General features: G+C 41.3%; 1 protein-coding gene across 2 annotated transcripts in view; it reads right to left on the bottom strand.

Annotated features, from left to right (window-relative positions):
• PHLDB2 (pleckstrin homology like domain family B member 2) overlaps positions 1–18601 on the bottom strand; it is a 491624-nt gene that overhangs the window by 206295 nt on the left and 266728 nt on the right. For both annotated transcript variants that reach the window (XM_086934418.1, XM_086934419.1), the window contains one exon: positions 6489–6644. In XM_086934418.1, the coding sequence (XP_086790544.1) occupies positions 6489–6644 (156 nt within the window). The remainder of the gene's footprint in view (positions 1–6488; positions 6645–18601) is intronic.

Here is an 18601-nt window from a genome sequence, read left to right as displayed (position 1 = left end):
ATATGTGTATGTTTTTTTAATTATCTTTTTTTATTACATGAAGCTGTGTCAGACCTTACAAAGTGAAAGAGGACTGCTTTCTATGTACAATGCCTCTATGAGATAAATAATTTATTGTGTGATGATTCAGTGTACCTTTAAGATGTAAAATAGTTCATCATGAATTTCAATGCAAGCACTTCATAGGAGGCAGAAAGGTACACCAAACATACAATAAAGGGAGGTGAGAAAAATACTTCAGTGGGCAGAGCAAACGTCCTCTGAAGAATTAGCAGCAATAGGTTGATTCAAAAACTGTGCAGTGAACCAGAGCTAAAAAGGCGCTGTTATGTTAGAAAAACACTAAAATACCACTACCCACATTTAAAATAAGTCCACGATATTTCAAACAACGCTCCATGAAATCACTGAATCCATAAAAAAGTTTAATCATAACGTTCTTGCCACATGGCTATTTTAATTGCATTTTATGTATTTGAAGCAGATGTCTTTCAAAAGTCCACAAAATAGAGGGCGACTTGGCATCACACAGACCTCTGAAGGTAAAACCATTCCCAGAATATGGAAAGCACTGCACAAAAATGTGATATACTGTTCTCTATTTTTTCAGCTAGGAACCTTTTGAAGATTGATATCACAGCTGTGCGCTGCAAAACGTGAGAATCTCAATGTGTCTCTTTTGAGGATTGTAAAGTAACCAAAGGCCTTCTCCAGTAACCAGAGAAGTGCAAATCAGAGTGCAGTTTAGACTCAAAATAACCACCTGGATCATTCACATCCAGCGGTTGCATTTGGAATATCCTGAAAGAGCATTAGTTTTAGGCGATCAGGATGGAGCATAATACCTTATGAATTATAGAGGAAATCAACAGGTCTTGGAACTAAAATATTCCAAACTCAATTTCATTAATACCTGCCACAAGTAAGAAATAAAAGCATACCAAATGGCACACTCTACAGTCTTGAGTTCAGAAGTAAATACCCCAGGCACACTCAATAATAATCAAACCACGGGATGTTCTAAGTGGCTTCCAAACAGTAAATCTCGCTCTTCTGGTCTACTTAATGTATAATCTCATTAATCATCTCAGGTGCACTTAACAATGCAGGGTATCAGGCTTCTATTTTCTCTCTCTTAGGAAGCCTGAAAGTGCCTCAGCAGATAAACAGTTTCTAAACCTTTTTAAAGGTATTATTTGATGTGTAGAGCGTGAAATAACTTTTTTAATGTGTGCTCTTCACTGAAATGTTTAATATTCCAATAGAAATGAGGTATCAGATATCAATAAATCACACTTTTTTATCTTGCGGACTTTCATTCAGTCTGTGTAAGGTAGTCAGTACTTTCTATTCAAAGAGGCCGACACGACAAGCAATTAAGGGCCAGATGCACAAAGCATTTTAGCGGTCGCAAATGGCCCATCAGTGCGATTGAGACTGGTAAAATGCATTTTGCCATGTACAGACGGCAAAATGTGACTCAGTAACTTGTTACTGAATCGCATTTTGCTTTTGTGATTCGGTATTAGGAAGGGGCGTGTTTAGGACGTCCTTTCCTAATTCGGAATAGACCGGGTATGTATTAATATTTTGCGATTGGGGGTGCGGTCACAAAAAATTTGCAGTTACCATCAACCCCTTCCCTTTTGTAAAAGTGGGCACCAACATTTTTTAAGAGCCTTCAGTGGTCCCACAGACGTCTGCCTGCTCTTAAAAAATGAAAAGGTAGATAATTTTTATTTTTGAAATGCATCCCGTTTTCCGTTAACCCTTTCCCTGCACTGCGAATTCAGCCGCGGCGCGGGTGGAGCTAGGGGGTGGGCGTGGAGCTCCGGGTACTTATGACGGCTCCACGCCATCATGAGTCACGGGCGGCGGGCGCTCATGACGGCGTGGAGCCGTCCTGACCCCACCCACTCATTAATTCGCCAACACAGGCAGGGAATTAGCGCCACGTGGGCAGAGCGGCAGCGGCATGACGGCTCCACGCCGTCATGAGCACACGCCGCCCGTGGCTCATGACGGCGTGGAGCCATCATGAGCACCCTATGGGGTTAAGGAAAATGGGGTGCATTCCCCCCAAAAATATTGTCCTATTTAAAAAGCAATCACTGACATGTGGGTAGCTCACCCCAACAGGCCACCATCCCTGTGATTGTAGCGATTCACAATGGGTTGCAAATTGCGACCTGCCTCATGAATATTGATGAGGCAGGTCCATTTGCGAGCCACTGTGAATCACTAACAGTGTCAAACGCACCATTCTACATCGCAGTTTGTCATTTTCTAATAGCTAAAATTCACTATTAGGAAATCGTAAACGTGATTAAGTACATCAGACCCTAATTTTCCTGTACTCCAAGTGGGCTGCCTTCTATTTACTGGTCCTTTCGGACCATTACTGCTACACCAACTAGCAAGGCTTCTGCTCTTACTATTTACCAGGACTTGCCTACGGAAGCTTCTGTGACTAGATTCTGGTCTCGTTAAAGTTCTCACTGTACCTGATTTGTCACAGGGCTTCCGTTGACTATAGCTGGGATTTACAGCTCGGAGCTTCGAGGTTTGGAACTCAATGGCTCGGGTCACATTTGCTTCAACATGGAATTCAAGTGGAGCATGATGCCCATGAGATGGCTGCAACAGCACAATGTTTCCCATCTCAAGATGGAATCCATCCAGGGCCGGCTCTAGGGCGGTATGACCTGTGCCACCGCACCGGGTGCTGGCTTCCAGGGGGGCGCCGTGTTTGCAATTTTAGTATGTTTTTTCAAGCACCTTTCAAGCACCTGCGGCAGCGTTTCTTTCCTCCGGCAATTACCAGGCCTCACAAAAATGTCAAGATAACTTGTGAATAATTATCTTCCTGGAGAGGGATCAGTATTTTGTATAGTTGAGGTTTTGACTTATGTGAAGTTAGTGCAATTGGTTAATATGCCTGCTGCAAAGAACGTGTACCAAGTAGATTACAGAGTCCATATAATGTACACAGATAAGCAGGTTACTGCTTTTAAAAGATACATCCTTTTGTTACTTGCAATTTATAACTTAAAGTCCTAATATTCAACAGTGAGCTATTAACTTTCATCATAGAACTGCATGCACACTACAAAGTACACACTAGATAATTGATTAATGTTGCATAAAGGGTTAATTTGGCTAGAAATTGATTCTTTTTTTAAAGAAATCTCCCAACTATGCTGTTTCTTTTTCGACTCTGAGTTTGTGCTTCTCCACACCAAGCACTCTTAAACTAGACTGCTACCAGTATGGTTGACATGTGACTCCTACACTTTTAGTCCTTTGGCTGATGTAACATTTCCTATACACTGATTTACACAGGTATGATCGATTGTCTCTGTGTAATGTGTGTGTGATGCAAAGTGCTCTAACACCCTACACTGGTATGAGTGGCGCTATATAACTATTTCAATGCATCTGAGAGAGTGGGGTTATGGAGACATGGTCACTGTTAAAAGATGCTAGTGGGAGAATCTGTGGTGGAAGTGGTCATTGGGGGGCGCCAACAAACATTGTCACACAGGGCGCCGCCAGCGCTAAAGCCAGCCCTGCATCCATCAATGGTAAACTGATGTCTCCATTCTGCCATAGCAGATTTAATGCTCTATCTACTTCATGCCACTTGACTCTTTTGGAAGGTATTTTAATCAGACCACCATAAGGCAACTGTATTGCAACCTTTTTTGCCTCTTTTAGCTTTCTATTGTTATCCCTTTTTTGTATGACTTGAAAGTGCAGCTGCTGCCAGACCATACGCAGTCGAAAAATAGCTTTTAGAAGAACTACCGAGAAGGACCATGGCTCCACCCACATACTGATTACTTTGATTATAAGATTTAATTGTGCTGAACGTGTGTGCTGCACTGAAAACGAGTTTCCTTTCACCCAAAATGCCTGATACAACTAAACATAGCAGGAGACATGTAGCATGCTGGAGAGACCTATTGTGCGAAAGCAGAGCAGTGCGGACTATGATTTGCAGCCCAGATATGTGGTGCAACCTTTACGTTCAACCCCACACTGCGGTGCAATCAGCCCATACCTTCAGATGCTCAGAGGTTCAGAATCTCTGATGTCCCCATGTGCCAGACGAGAACAAGCTATGTTTTCTAGCCATCTTGTGGCACTTACAGCAAGCACTTATCTTTGTTTGTTTTATATTTATGTGGGGCATTCAGAAAAAGAAGTACCCACTCGTAATCAGCTGTAGCAACATCACGCACCCGGAAGCACAATATGCACTTGTGCTGTGGGGCGGCACCTTATTTGTGTTTCAGATGCTGTTGTTTAGGGATTCTGGCCAGCTATGAGTAAGGGAACCCTAGCCAGGAGGGTTTTAGCTCAATGGGCAGTAATGCACTCCAGAAAACTCTGTGAATGGATGGAAAGTCGAGCCGAGGAAGTAGCCACAAGAAGGCTCTGTGCCCAAGTCTGCACAGTGCAATCTGTCAAGAATGTAGCCCTGGAGGTGAAGCACTGAAGCTCAGTAAATAATATTACTGACAAACAAGGATACAAGACTTGTTCAGAATATCCTCAGCTTTGACCTTGGCTTGCAGCTTCGGCTCCCGCACTTAGGGCCCATTAATAGCGGTTTCTAGATCACTGTGGTTGAACTTCAACAACAATACCACAGGTGTGAGTGTAGTGCTTTTGTGCATGCAAGGTGAGCTGTGTGCTTTTGTGAGTGCAGAGTACAGCACATTAAAGTCAGACCTCTTGGCACTGCCAGTGCTTGTTTCCCTTGCTTCAGATTCTTGCTCTCACTCTCTTTCACTACAATGCCTTGTCTGCGACTTTGCCATGAAGAAATCCATAAGGTCCCCATTCGCACTGGACCTTCGCTACAGATGGATGCCAATGTGACCTCCTCTGCACTGTTGGAGAGACTACCCTGAACAGAAGTGTGGCTTGAGGCATGATTCCATTATAGTGTCTGTCTGTCATGAATATGACATGAGGGTGTTACATCAGTCGATGGGGTCTGGGGTTGGACATGTTTCCAGCTTGATGATGCATATGTCTAACAGTTAGGTATAGTGTTACGTTATAAATATGTTGCAGCTCATGCATGCACTATTATTGATGAATAGCTGAACTGACTAGGTAAATCCAGTGGTGGCTGTCATAATACTAAAGTGGGAGGGGGGGCGAGAATAATACATTTTTAAAACATACCTGACGACGTGGCTGCCCTGGTCCTCTTCTCCAGCTTTCCTCCGAGCATGCACTGGGTTACAGGCTCCCCACCCAATCCCGACGCTGCTCTCAATAGCATGAGTGCAGTGCCAGATTGACCTGAGCAGCGTGGTTTGCTGCTCAGACAGTGCTTAGGAGCCTGTGACGTTTTTCCAACTCGGATGTGCAGGTGGGTTGGAGAAACCTAAGTGTGCATGTCTGTTTGGCCGGCCTAAGACAGCCGGCCAAACAGACATGCGCACTTACAGTGAGCCTACTACTCCGCCCTGCAATGCCTGACCTTGCCCCTCCCTACACTGCTGGCATTGGCTCAGTCAGTCACCAGTCATTTTATTTTTCGTTTGATCGCTGACTGACTGGCCAGTGTGGTGATGCTCCTCCACCATTACGGAGTAGTTTATCAGGGTAAATCCAGACTTAGGGCTAGATGTAGGTAATAGCAAATTACCGAATGGTAAATACCGAATTTTACAGATTCGGTATTTACTAATCAGTAATAGCTATGTAGGGAAAAAAATCGGTAAAAATACCGAATCGGTAAGATTTGGTAATTACCGATTCGGTAATTACCGAATCAGTATTTGCCATTGATTCCTATGGGCCTTGAAGCCCATAGGATTCAATAGCAAATACCAATTCGGTAATTACCGAATCGGTAAAAATACCGAATTTCCAAGGGGGACAGGGTGTCACTTTGACACCCTGTTGCACCTCTGTTTCTGGCTTGTGTGCCATGTGACACACATACATGCCCTTAGGGCATGTATGTGTGCCACATGGCACAGGTGTACATGCACAGATGTGCATGTACACAGAAATTCGTAATTTACCACCCAATAGTATTGGGTGGTAAATAACGAATTTCTAAGGTAAGGCCCTGTGGCACTGTAAACTGTGCCACCTACATATTGATTTACAGAATCGGTATATTTACCGATTCAGTATTTTACTGATTCTGTAATTTTCTAGCCCCCTACATTACAATACCCAAATACCGGTCGGTAACGGCCGAAATCGGCCGTTACCGACCGGTATTTGGGCTCCTACATCTGGCCCTTTGGGCCTTATTTCAAAATTTGGTACTTGGGCTAGAATTCACTTTGACTGACGTGACACTTCCCACTCACTGAGTATCCCACGCGCCAAACTCTAAATAAAGTCAATGGCTTACCAAGCACTAATGACGATCAAATAAACAATTGAGGTTTTGCAGACAGCAGTGACCATTAACACATTTAAACTACAACTATTGAAGTTCTTGTTTTTACCTTCCTAAGGACGCATGTGCGCTGGTATTCTGCAACCTCGCGCAACAATTGTTGAGTTCCGTTCTCCTTCTCCTCTTCCAGGCGGCTTTCGAGTTCGAGATGCTGAAATTCCAAATCTTCAAACTGCTTATTTTCTATATCCAAGAGATCAGCGTCCTTGAAAGAAATGAACACTTTTAATCCCAAAGACAAAAATATGCCTACATGAATTTGTCAAATTTAAATTTTACTATAGAAGAAAAACTTAAGTATATCCTTGACATACATCTGACTCTATTTTTTTTAAACCACAGAGTGCTACTTTTCTGAAGTGTGAGCAAAGTGGGGGAGATCATGGATATTCCAGCTGACCTTAACAGTATTGTATTTCTAAAAAAACTTCAAAGTAACTTGGGACATATAGTTTGGAAGGACATTAATAGAGCAGCAGCACTTACTTAAATATGTAGGCTGCCTTGCCATAATTAACTTGTCCGGTTTAGTAGTTATATTACTGACTGCCTCCATATGTAATTATGAACATCAATTAATGGCCAGTCCGAGTGGAACAGCATGTCTAAAAATAAGCTGTTAGCCAGATGGAGATTATACACTTTTAACCGTCTGAAGAATGTTCCATTTCTTCATCAGTGTTTATTGGAGCCCTGATTCTGTCGAAAACAAATTTAATTTAACTTTCCTCCTTCTAACTGACCTCAAGCAGTAATAAACTTTTCATTGCTTAAAAAGATCAAGGACACAAAAAATAATTATATTCATTACATTTCATAACATTCATTAAGTCACTCTGTAATAATTACGAGCGCCCTCCATTTATACAGACACCACCACAAATCAAGTTTTTCATGAGCAGCAAAAATGCAATGTTTACATCTGGAGGGTAGGGCAAATATAGTGACTTATGATTAGAGCCACATCATCATGAGCTGTGTCGAATCAAATCCAGAAAATACCAAAAATAAGTTGAGAGCGCATAATATTTAATTCTTTATCTAGATATGTAGGCCACTTTAAGTTTCAATTCAGAATATACTTCTAGCATAGATCTCAACGTATGAAGTTGATCCTGCCATTGTCCAGGTAAATGCCTGTTGAGTTATTTCATAATATTTATAAGGGTCTAAAATACATTTAAAACAAATATATATTTAAAAGACGAGTAGGAAAGCTGTGGGTGAAGGGTTATTTTGAAAGGGGACACCAAGATCTGAGGAGAGGTTCATATGAAACCACATATCATTTCCTCCCAATTTTCTTTCAATCAAATCCCATTTAAGTAGAGAAGTGTGCATCGGCACTAGAAGTAAAACCTTTACATGGTCACATGAAACAGAAGTACATTTTGTTCAGAACAGATTCAACCACAGTTCCTCGCCCAATACACAACAATGATTGGCAGAGCAATACATCTTACCCTTTGGTCCTATTGGCTTTTCTAGTGCTGTATAAGGGGGTGGTGGATTGCGTAAAGGAAGCGCACATAAGGAAGAGAGCAACACGGAATATGGGGGTCGATGAAAGCACATAATGGAGATAGCAACACTGAGCACGGGGGTTGCGGCTGGGGGACGCACACGAGGGACAGAACAACAAGGAGCACAGAGGGGTTGAAGAAGCACATGACACAGAGAGCTGGAAAACACATGCACTATCATGGAGTGCTTAACAGAAAATAAAAAAGGAGGTCCTTGAGGTGAGCAGTGGAGGGATACAAGTTAGCCAAGCAAAAGGATGGTAACTGGGCCATGGAAAGCTATTGAATAAGAAGCAAGTATATAAAAGTGACAATAAAGCCAACAAATATCAAGCAATGGGTTCACTGTAAGTTCTTGGTAAGACCACAATAGGTATTTTGCAAGTGGGCAGCTTGCGCTGTCTAGAAGGCGAGACCTAAAAATATAACGGTTTTACACAGAATCTCTGGTAATTAGAAGATGTGCTCTAGTCTCTTCACTTACGTTTAGTGCATTTAACTTTTTAGAGTTCTTAGAAATGTTCTTTGTGAATGTTATTTTTTAGAAGTGAAGCAATACAATAAAAATAACATTAAGTATATATATTTTTGTCAAACTTGCGTGTTTCAATGATAGGCAGACGGGCATGCTTAACTTCAGTTCAACAAAGAGTACAATATGGAGAGTGTACAGTGTTATTTCTATTGCTTTTACTTTTAATTTCTTAATTTAAATTGTGCCATGCATCACAGTGCTTTCTATTTCTTTGTTTGACTTTGTATGTAGTTCAAACGTACTAATTGTTTTCCAAATAAATATGTGATATTTAAAATTAGTTGTAAAGGTTCGATAAAGTAGCAAATATTTGTTTTTGGCCACGAACTTCGGAAAATAGACACACTGGCTTTGATATATGGTAAAATAATACCCAATAAAGCGTTTTTTCCAGTATTCATTTATTAGGGTAGGCCTTGACACATTCACCATTTTGGAGTTTGTTTGATGGGTTCTGCAAATTGGTTTGTATAGTTTGTGAAATGCATCATATTCATTTGAAAATCTTAGTTAATCAATATACTGCAATACTGAGAAAGAAACAAATTGACAAACACGCTTCCTTCAGTATTGTGCTTAGAGAAATCATGTAAATACTTAAAGTTTTGTGGTTGGTGTCACTTACTATGATTTTTTTAGTTAGAGACAAATCTGAATAAAGCAAATATTTGGAAGGTACGTTTGAGATTTTTCATTTCTTTCCCTTTTGGATGTGCCAATAAGGGTGTCTACAAAGCAAAACGTGCACTAGGGCAACTCATGCACCATTTGTAGATACGAGTCTTTGCTAACAACATACATAGAATGGACTTTGCGTATGACCCTTTCAACTATTGGCTGTATTCGACCAGCCTCTTTCAGCCATTGGCTTGATACTTTGTCAATCTCAAATTAACTCATTCCAGTGAAGTATCCATTGGTTATATGAGTGTCAAGTCAAGTCAAGGTTATGTTTATTATGACCATAGTCTTTAAACAAGAGCAAGAGACAATATCACAAATTTAAAATATTCACATATACATATATATATGAGTGTATTCTTTCGCCTCCTATTGAGTACTTGTATTGACCTACACGAAGAACTACTTACCGCTACAACCCTCTGTATCCACTCCTGCTGGCCTTCTATGTGTATCTAGCTCTAATGCTCCAATGCTATATGCAAATTTGGCGTGTGAGTTTCATTTAGCATCAAGTCATGGTTTCTTTCATAACTGCATTAGCAGAGAGCCAAAGACATCTTTAAGTTTTGATATACCAGCATTTACGTACTAAGCCTTAACCAGTGAACTGGTATTACAAAAGAATGCATGAAATTGCAGGGGGCTAGATGTAGCTTCACCAATGCTTACTCTGCCATGCGGTGCTTCTGTTGCTTTGCTCACATGGCTAGAATCATATCAGTGTGTGCTTGGTGCAGGGATTCTTGCTTTCTACAAACTGGTGTTTGTACCATTTTGGAACAGGAGTCACTCCATTCTCAAACATAATAGGTGAACAAGTTGTCCCAAAGTAGCCCTTCTTCCATGTCTATGACAACCATGGATGCAAGCCAGCTGTGCAAACCTATGCTCTTCTGACGAAGGCAGGCTTGGGGAGCTACAAGCTGCAGAGCCTCAGACGACACAAACTCCAACCTCACTTTCGTCCGATCCTAATACAGAGCTGGAGTACTAATATTATGTTTGGGTGGTTGAAGGTAAGTGAGCCTTGAATACGAAATGTGGAATTCACAGCTTTTTTTATGGCGGAGGCTGCAGGAAAAGCACGACATACCAGGTTAATTCTTCCTTCTAATGCATATATAAAACCCTTTGTTTCATAAATGAATGGAAACTTAGGTTTCGTGTTTAATTACTGCACCATAACATTTTGAATTTCTTAAAAGATCAAAGCATTTTTAACATCTTATTCAACATTTTTTTTTTCAAATATCACAACTGTGTGCTCACTGTCTCTTTCCACTAATCAGTTCCGAACTCCTCCGTGTTAAAATAAGAATACATTAATACTTATATAAGACAAGGAAGGGGATTTCCAGTTTGTTTACTTTATTACATTAGAATCAATTTTAGAGGGTGACTACGCAATTTGCTATTAAACACCGCAGTGAAACATACTTATTTCGAACCGAATTGGGCGGACAGATCCTTTGTGCTGTTTGCGAGTATTTCTTTTTTGTTGTTTCTACTTGTTTTTTGTTTTATTCACTGTGCACAAAAGGCTACTGGCCTAACATCTTTTGATTGGGAGAGGTATTCATGTGCTTAGCCAATTTCCCATATCCATGCTAACTGAGAATGGATATACATATTTAATTGCGGTTTGTTTGGTAGATGTACAGCTGCACACATCAATGACGTATGTGTGTGTGTATGTGTGTTTGAGTGAAGTTGCGCTTGTTCTTTGCAAAGGAGTCTTGCACTGCTGCACAATCTATAACTAATCTATAACAAATCTGTTTGGGTAAGTATAGCTTGCACATTTACTAACTGAGCAGTAACTGACCTCTGTATGTGAGGTAACCTTCTGTGCTGCATCCTAGCTGTATTGACAGCCTTGGTTTTACATCTGTATGTGCGGGCAGCTCACTGGCGTTGTTGCTGCTGCCTGTGCTATGTTCCATGGAAGCTTGCATTACTTCTGCCCATGCTGTACCTGCCGGCATTATTTGGTAGTAATGCCTAGTGATGGCTACAAAAACAAGTTCACTATACAAAAGCCAAAACCTTGGCTTTATAAATCCCCCTACGGCTTGGTTGTGAATAGCGAGCAGCAAACTAGTGGGCTATTGCTTTTCCCAAGTAAGCCATTTTTATGCCTAGAGCTGATGATTGAGGAATGAGCGGAGAGCCAACAGCACGTCACTGCATTTCTTAGATTTTGGATGGGACCACGGGTCACGTGATTGTCCCTCTCAGCTTTTGGTAGGAGTGCACATGATTTAAAAAAAAAATAATTGTTAAGGATTTTGTCCTTATTGTGCAAACAATACATTTCAGTAGCCACTAGATACAGCTGGAGGTCAGTATATTATACAGAGGGCACAAGCTTCATATAATTTAATATACCGCAGTACTCTTGTAAGAGGAGCAGCATATGCGAGTATTCCAGAATGTAGGGTCACAAATGATGTTTGTTAAGGCAGTCACACAGGTCCCCGGGGTTTGGGGCCAGGGCCGGACTGGGAACCAAAACCGGCCCTGGCAAAGTGCTCGGCCGGCCCCCCTCCCCACTCGAGGGGTTTTGAGGTGCCGCCGAGCGCTTTGCTAGGGCTGGTTTTCGGCTGATTTTGATACAGGGCCGATTTTGCAGCTTAGCTGCAAAAACGGCCCTGTAACAAAATCAGCCCCCAGGGGCTCAAAACCGGCCCCCACCCTTGCGGCGCACCGGGGGATTGCCCGGTGCCCGCAATGGCCAGTCCGGGTCTGTTGGGGGCCAATGCGTGCAGGCCAGCCTGTGGCGTGGTCACGTAAAGATGGAACAGGCTCAGGTGAATAGGCTCTAAGATGGAAGGCCATGGCTCAAGCTGCTGCCAGGCAGGAACGTGAAGGCCCGGATCTTGAGAGTTTGGTGGGTATACTCAACACTCATGGGACTCAGATGTTTAAGGCAGAGGGGTTAAAACGTAACCAATCTTTGTGGGAAGGTTGGCTGGCCAATGGCGCATCTCTGACATGATGGCCATGGTAGGTACCTCAGTCCATCCATCACAACAGGTTTGATCAAGTACTGAGTATGTGCTCAGAATGGGGACACAGATATGTTGTGGGTGGTTCCTGAGTCAAAGTGCTATGTGACTTGCATGCCTCATATTGACTTGTTCACCTTCTAGGAACTGGACACTCTGCCTCTCATCTCATGGCCAGAGATCATATACCTGGAAGAGTGCATGATAGGAACTGAAAACTGCAGATTAACAACACATTTTTCTTTAGGAACATGCACAAAGTCAATCCTACAAGTTAGGTTTTATATCAACTTTGTACATCCATCTATTCCTCTAATTCTCTTTAAAGTCTGTGCTTCTTCCTGATATCTTGATTGAAGGGGACAGCCACATTCAAAGACACCGTCGCTTCATTACAGAAGAATATTATCCACCTGGATAGACAGTGTTTCTGTTCTGATGGAAATAATGAAAGGGCCAGGAGAACATTTTAGGAAGTCATATGCCGGGGTCGGATGGGAGAAGGGTCAGCTGTCCACTTTCCAACCAGCTGAATGCTCTCTTCCTACTTTGACAGTCATCTGGCAGCCGTCAGCGAGATTCATTCCGCCCACGGCCTTTGACTGAACAAGGGAATTGTTCAACTCCAGGTCGCGGTGACTCACACTCCCGTTCTTTGTACATTCAGCATCGTGGTAACCAGTATCCACGAACCAAGTATAAAGCAGAGCGGCTGCACTGCCACCCCAGGAGGGCCCAATCATAGAGCCTCCTCCAAGTGCTCCTCATCGCCTTCTGTCCTGATGAAGACCCCAACAGGAGGATTTACCAGCCCTTAACAACCTAGGGGTCGAAACGTAGACTTCTACAGATCATCAAACACGTGGGACTTTAATCAATAAACTACACATGTCCTATGTGTTATGATAACAAGGACAATTTATGGGTCTTTCCATGACCGTAAAGGGTTTATTTTAATACTTGCTATTGTGCCTGTCAATGCGCCTTTACCCTTTCCCTCACCTATCCAATCACCCCCATTCCTCCTACCAAACTGTTCCTTCTATTCACTGTGAGCACTGTATCACATGAAATAAGCCAAATGTTCTGAGTACTAAAGCATTTAACGCGTGTATACACTAATGACAAATGTGGAGTAAACATATGATTTCTCATTTATGTTCTCAATCTAAAACTTATAACGAATGTGTCACTCATTAAATGTATATTTTTTTTGATGAACCTAACAAACAATTCTAGTGTGGTGGATTCTCTGTTATAATTTTTTAATACTTAAACTACCTCGACCCTTTTCTCCAACGTAATCCTTTGATAAGCCAGGTCGGGTAGTTTTATCTGGGTGATCTCCGTTAAAACGTAACACTCTTCCTAGAGGGCCAGTGAACCCCGGGGTGGAAATGTGTCTGCTGAGCAGAGCAGCTCATATGATGATAAAAGACGGAGAGGGCTTCTGTAGCCTCCAATCCTGAGGGTAGAAGTGGGTATGCTGAACCCCTTACGCACAGTGCTCTGATTTAGACAAGCAAAATGTTGTCATAATTGTGGTTGGTGTGATCTCTTCCCTATTGGATTCATAAAGCACAATATTATCTTTTTAGATGACAATCAAGAGGGCCAGAATTTTTAAATAGAAGTTGATACAAATGTTTCCTCTCTCAACTGTGTTAATTTGAAAAAGTGGAAAAAAGGTCCATTGAATATAATTTCCAAGTTTTTGAGTGGATGCTTCAGACCAAGTTAGGATGTTTCCAAATCAGGCATAATTCTGATTTTACCCTATACAAGCATATTAGGCAGCCTGATATTCTGGTAAAATAGAGGCAGATCCCTGAATTCTCTCCATATTATGGAAGATTTTTGTCTCTTCTGCACAAGTTTGAAGTGGCAGTTTCAGGGCTCAATGCTAACACCAAAGGTACGTCTGGAGTACATAATATGTAAAGAAAATAATAATAAGTGCAGCAACCTAAAGATTTTCTTAGGAGCCTGACATATGTGATCTCAAATGCCAGCTTTGATGAATCTCAAGGCTGCATAGCCTATATTTCACCTCAGTCCTCTTTTTTCCAAGAACTGATACTTTATGCCAACCTATCTCATTGCAGGTACATTTCATCCTTGCTTTCTTTCACCTTATATAACTAATTTCCTAACCGGCAATCCCTGCTTCTTTGTTACTTCCATGCCTTTCTCTGGATAAAAGACTGATGATGAAAAATGAGCCTCGGTGCCCAAAAATGAGTTCCGGTGCGCACCACCTGCAACCGCAGCACAGCTTTTAGACATTAAAAAAATGTGCGAGAATGTAGTACCTTGAGGGACCCAACATGTGACTGCTACATTCTTTTCACACATTAGCATATTTTGGGGTAGTCATGTAATACCTTTCAAATCAAAGGCTGCGTCCCCATCCCTTGTCTGTCTGAGCTGGTGCTGGAATGCTGAGAGTGAATTATGTAATAGAAGGCTGGTGTGTCATGTGTGTTGTGGAAGCTAGGAGATATGAATAGTTGGAGGGGGACTGAAGACCTGACAGGACCTAGCTACTGTTGCTGCATCTTTAGGGCCTAAGATCTATAGGTAAATATTTAGACTTGGATATCCAAGCTGGTGTTTGCTTAGGACAGGTCTGCAGACATTGAAGTAGGGCTACCCAAGGCCTCCTGGTTAAGTTACAAAAAGAGAGGAACGACTATCTCCAAGGATTTTAGAAATAGAAATGAGACTGTGTTGTTCGAGAGTATACTGTGACCTAAAGTCATGAGAAGATGAAACATTGCCTTTTTAGCAATTGTACACAAGCCTGCCCTCTAAACCAGTGGTCCATCTGCTCTATGTACAGTCGGGAGACCATCATGTTTCCGACATACTAGTGAAAACGCTATACTGATGGCCCAACAGAGATGGGACAGTCCATGTAGAAGCATAACACCATGCACCATATTTAAAGTGAATGGTCTGATGTATTTATTTTCATTTCTGGACCACCAGGAAATCCTGGTGGTTCCAAACAAAAAAAGAAAATTAAAGTGAACTGACACCCTGGAGAAAAACATACTCCCACTTTGGGAGTTTGTTTTTGAAACACAAAAAGGTTTGCTGAGCTCAGCCACTCAGCAGATTTTTCATGCCTTCAGAGAAGCTACCATGGCAGCAAATCCTCTGAAGGCACAGAGATTTCCGCAGGGGTGGCTAAACTATACAAATATGGTGGGCAGTAGTCCAGCCATGGTATTACCTCCACAACCTTGATGGGTGGTGGCCTGCCTGCGTTCTCTAAACGAGGCCCTAAATATGTTATCCTGGTCCATTTAAATAAGTCATCTAGGGTAATGTGCTATGTAATGATTGCTCTAGGAAACCGTTGCAACCATCTCACTGGTATCTGCAGCAGTGATGGAGCAGATGGCCTGTTTCTGTAGTATGTACCAGTTGTCATGAAGGTATCTTTCATAGGGGACTTTTTCTGGCAGGTTAAAGATTTAAGATGGAGTGAGTGTTAAGATGATGTCTGTACTGGAGTCCTCAAATAAGTTTTATGTAACTTTTACTGATTAATAACTAGCAATTGACCAGGCTCAAATAAATGTGAATCACTGTTCACACTGCCCTTGTAGAAGCTTGGTAAAGCAACAAAGCAGTTTATTGTACTACAATAATCCATAACAATCAAAAAAACTAAATGTTGTACATTAGTAAACAGGTCACAATCACACGCAGAACCAGATTACTGAAAGCCATGACAATGCGGTTTTCTTGCCTTGTGACTCGGTTATTTGTTAGCCGCAAGAATGTAGAAAACTGTAGTGTCCGTATGTGTTGTAAATCTCAGCTCAACCTTATAATTATGCCTCTTGGGCCTGGCAGACCAGCTCTCAAGTGAAATAACAGCTCACATTTTCAAGATATAAACTCAGTAGGAATTAAGTACCACTAGTTTCTAAAATGTCCATCAGGATACATTTAAGCAATTTCCTTTTAGGTTGTTCTGACATTTGAAAGCAGATTAAAGAGGGTGGATGTAGTCCTTTTATGGAAAGGCACAGAGCATCAACTAGGAAGTGTATATATCAGCTTTTATGACTTTTTTTTATTTTAAACTCAGACACTTCAGTAGTTTTAGCAAAAATGCTTTCTGGTTCTCCCAGTCCATACAACTAAATGTGTATAGCCATTAGAGGCAAAGATAAATACCTGACTGGTACTGAGCCCCAGCTTGTGGAGTGCGACCCAACAAATGTTTTTGTATACATGCTTTAGTTTCCTAAGGGCTGATAGCCATGCATGGGAAGATGTTCCCTTGCAGCAAAGGTTCTTATCTATTTCAACTGGTGCTGAGGCATTATATTCCATGGATATTTATGTGCAACCGCTAACAAGACAACACAGTTACACACATCAGATGACTAGGTCCATGTGAAATTTAAATTACTCTTGCAAAATGCATGAAATTTCACATGAAGCAATTTTCTGACATATTTTGCACAAAGACTCGTTCAAGCAGACAGTGTCTCTCTGAGAGACAATTTCTGCTTGAACCAGTCTATTGGTTTTAGTTATACATTTGTGTGGAAACCGTGCGAGACCCCCCAGTTCACATTATTAGTGTAATTTCATGCAGTACCGCACAATTTTAACGACATTTTACAAAACAAAATTACACAATTTTTCATGCCACTAATAATGACCACGAAACAGAGTGAAGTACATATTAGGAGTTACAATGAAGCCAATGGAAAAGAAAGGAACCACTGAATAGCGCATTGACTTCCATGCACCCGGACATTGTGCAGTGGGAGCGAGACAGGATCTGTGAAGATGGCTACAAGTCTGGTCGTGTTTTAACAGATCTCCCGGTGCACTCCAGACCAAGGAGTTTTTTCTGCTTTAATCATTTGAAAGATTTGTATTGCATATGTTGAATTCCTGGGGTTGCTCAATAGATTTCCATTGTTTGTAATTTCATATGGATCCTTTTCATCGTAAGCTAATTTCAGTTCTCCTTCGAATGTCATGTTACAGCTTTTTTTAAATGAATTTGGGTTCCTAAAATTGATTTCAAAATGTGTATCTTCTTATTGCACACTGTTAGCGACTCATACCCTTTCTTCTTTACAAAGCTCTTTCAATAAAAGTTTATTGCATGCTTAGTTTATAAGCCCTTTTGATGTTACAGTACAGCAATAGGTCCTGAGGTGATATGATAAACCAAAATGAACTGAATGTGCAATATTACCACCATCTATTAATAGTGTTACAGGAGCTGTAGTGATACATCTCAATATTTTATACAGACAGGCTAATACAGTTGAAGGCATACAATATGCAAAATAATAGGTACAGCAAACACTGTTTATGTATATAAATGAATAGAGAGAAAAACACTTTTTTTCATTATATTGGATAATTCCATACAATTATCTAGAAGCAGTACCATACCAGTAGCTGCAGGGAGATTAAACATGTTGACCGGCCCTCAAAGGCCTCGTTTTGAGATTGTAATATTGTAATACTGCATCTAGATTTACTGATACCCTTGGTTACATTAAGGCTGACGCAAGCAGTTGCTTTACAGCACCAACGCAAGTGGCAGCTAGATGGCATCAGATTGCAACAAACAGCCTTAAAACAGAGGAAACATAAGAAAATGTGTCAATTTTATCTGGGCTGTGAAAATCCTTGCACCTGAACTGACAGCAAAGTACGACCTGCTGCAGGTATTCAAATCAGCTGCAACAACTTTCTCCACTGGGAATGTATCCATCATTTTTGAGCCACAGAACATTTAGATAACAAGGCATCACTAACCATGTGCTAGGATAAAAAAGTGTTGCGCACCGGGAATAAACTACTACCACCTCCTTTGCTGGAACAAATCGAATTGACCTACAGAGGGTGCTTTTATTTCCCCAAATTTTGACCTATTAGATCTGGAATTTGCCGTCTATCCATTACTGAAGATTTTAGGCCTCATTCGAAACAAAGAAGTCAATCCCCTGATGCTTTTTCACACCTCCCAAATGTACCTGAAGTTCCTATTTAAGCAGGCCCTGAGTGGGTTCTTGTCTCACACCTCAGCTGTACATGTTATTGCATTAGGTTCTACACTGTGAAAGGGATCGAAAGACTAAATGGGCCTCCTGTATTACTTTGTTGTCTCTCTGTATGTACATGCATTAACTAGAAGTCCTCGATAATGCTTCACAAGCCGCAGAGCACTAAAATAGTTCCGAAAAGCAAGTACATCCGCAGCTTTATTTAATCATGCTTTTTCAAAGGCAGCAACTTTTACTGACCTTTAAGTTTGCTATAAAAGAATTTGCATCACAGGCATATCAACAATACATGGGCAACAGCTGTAAACTCCTGTAGATTTACCTCGATAAACGCCAAGTGTCACCTCTTTGATCTT

The sequence above is a fragment of the Lissotriton vulgaris genome, chromosome 8 (genome assembly GCF_964263255.1).
Source record: "Lissotriton vulgaris chromosome 8, aLisVul1.2, whole genome shotgun sequence".
Classification (NCBI taxonomy): Eukaryota; Metazoa; Chordata; class Amphibia; order Caudata; family Salamandridae; genus Lissotriton; species Lissotriton vulgaris.
Note: the sequence above shows the minus strand (reverse complement) of the source record. Positions and strands in the feature narration are given on the sequence as shown.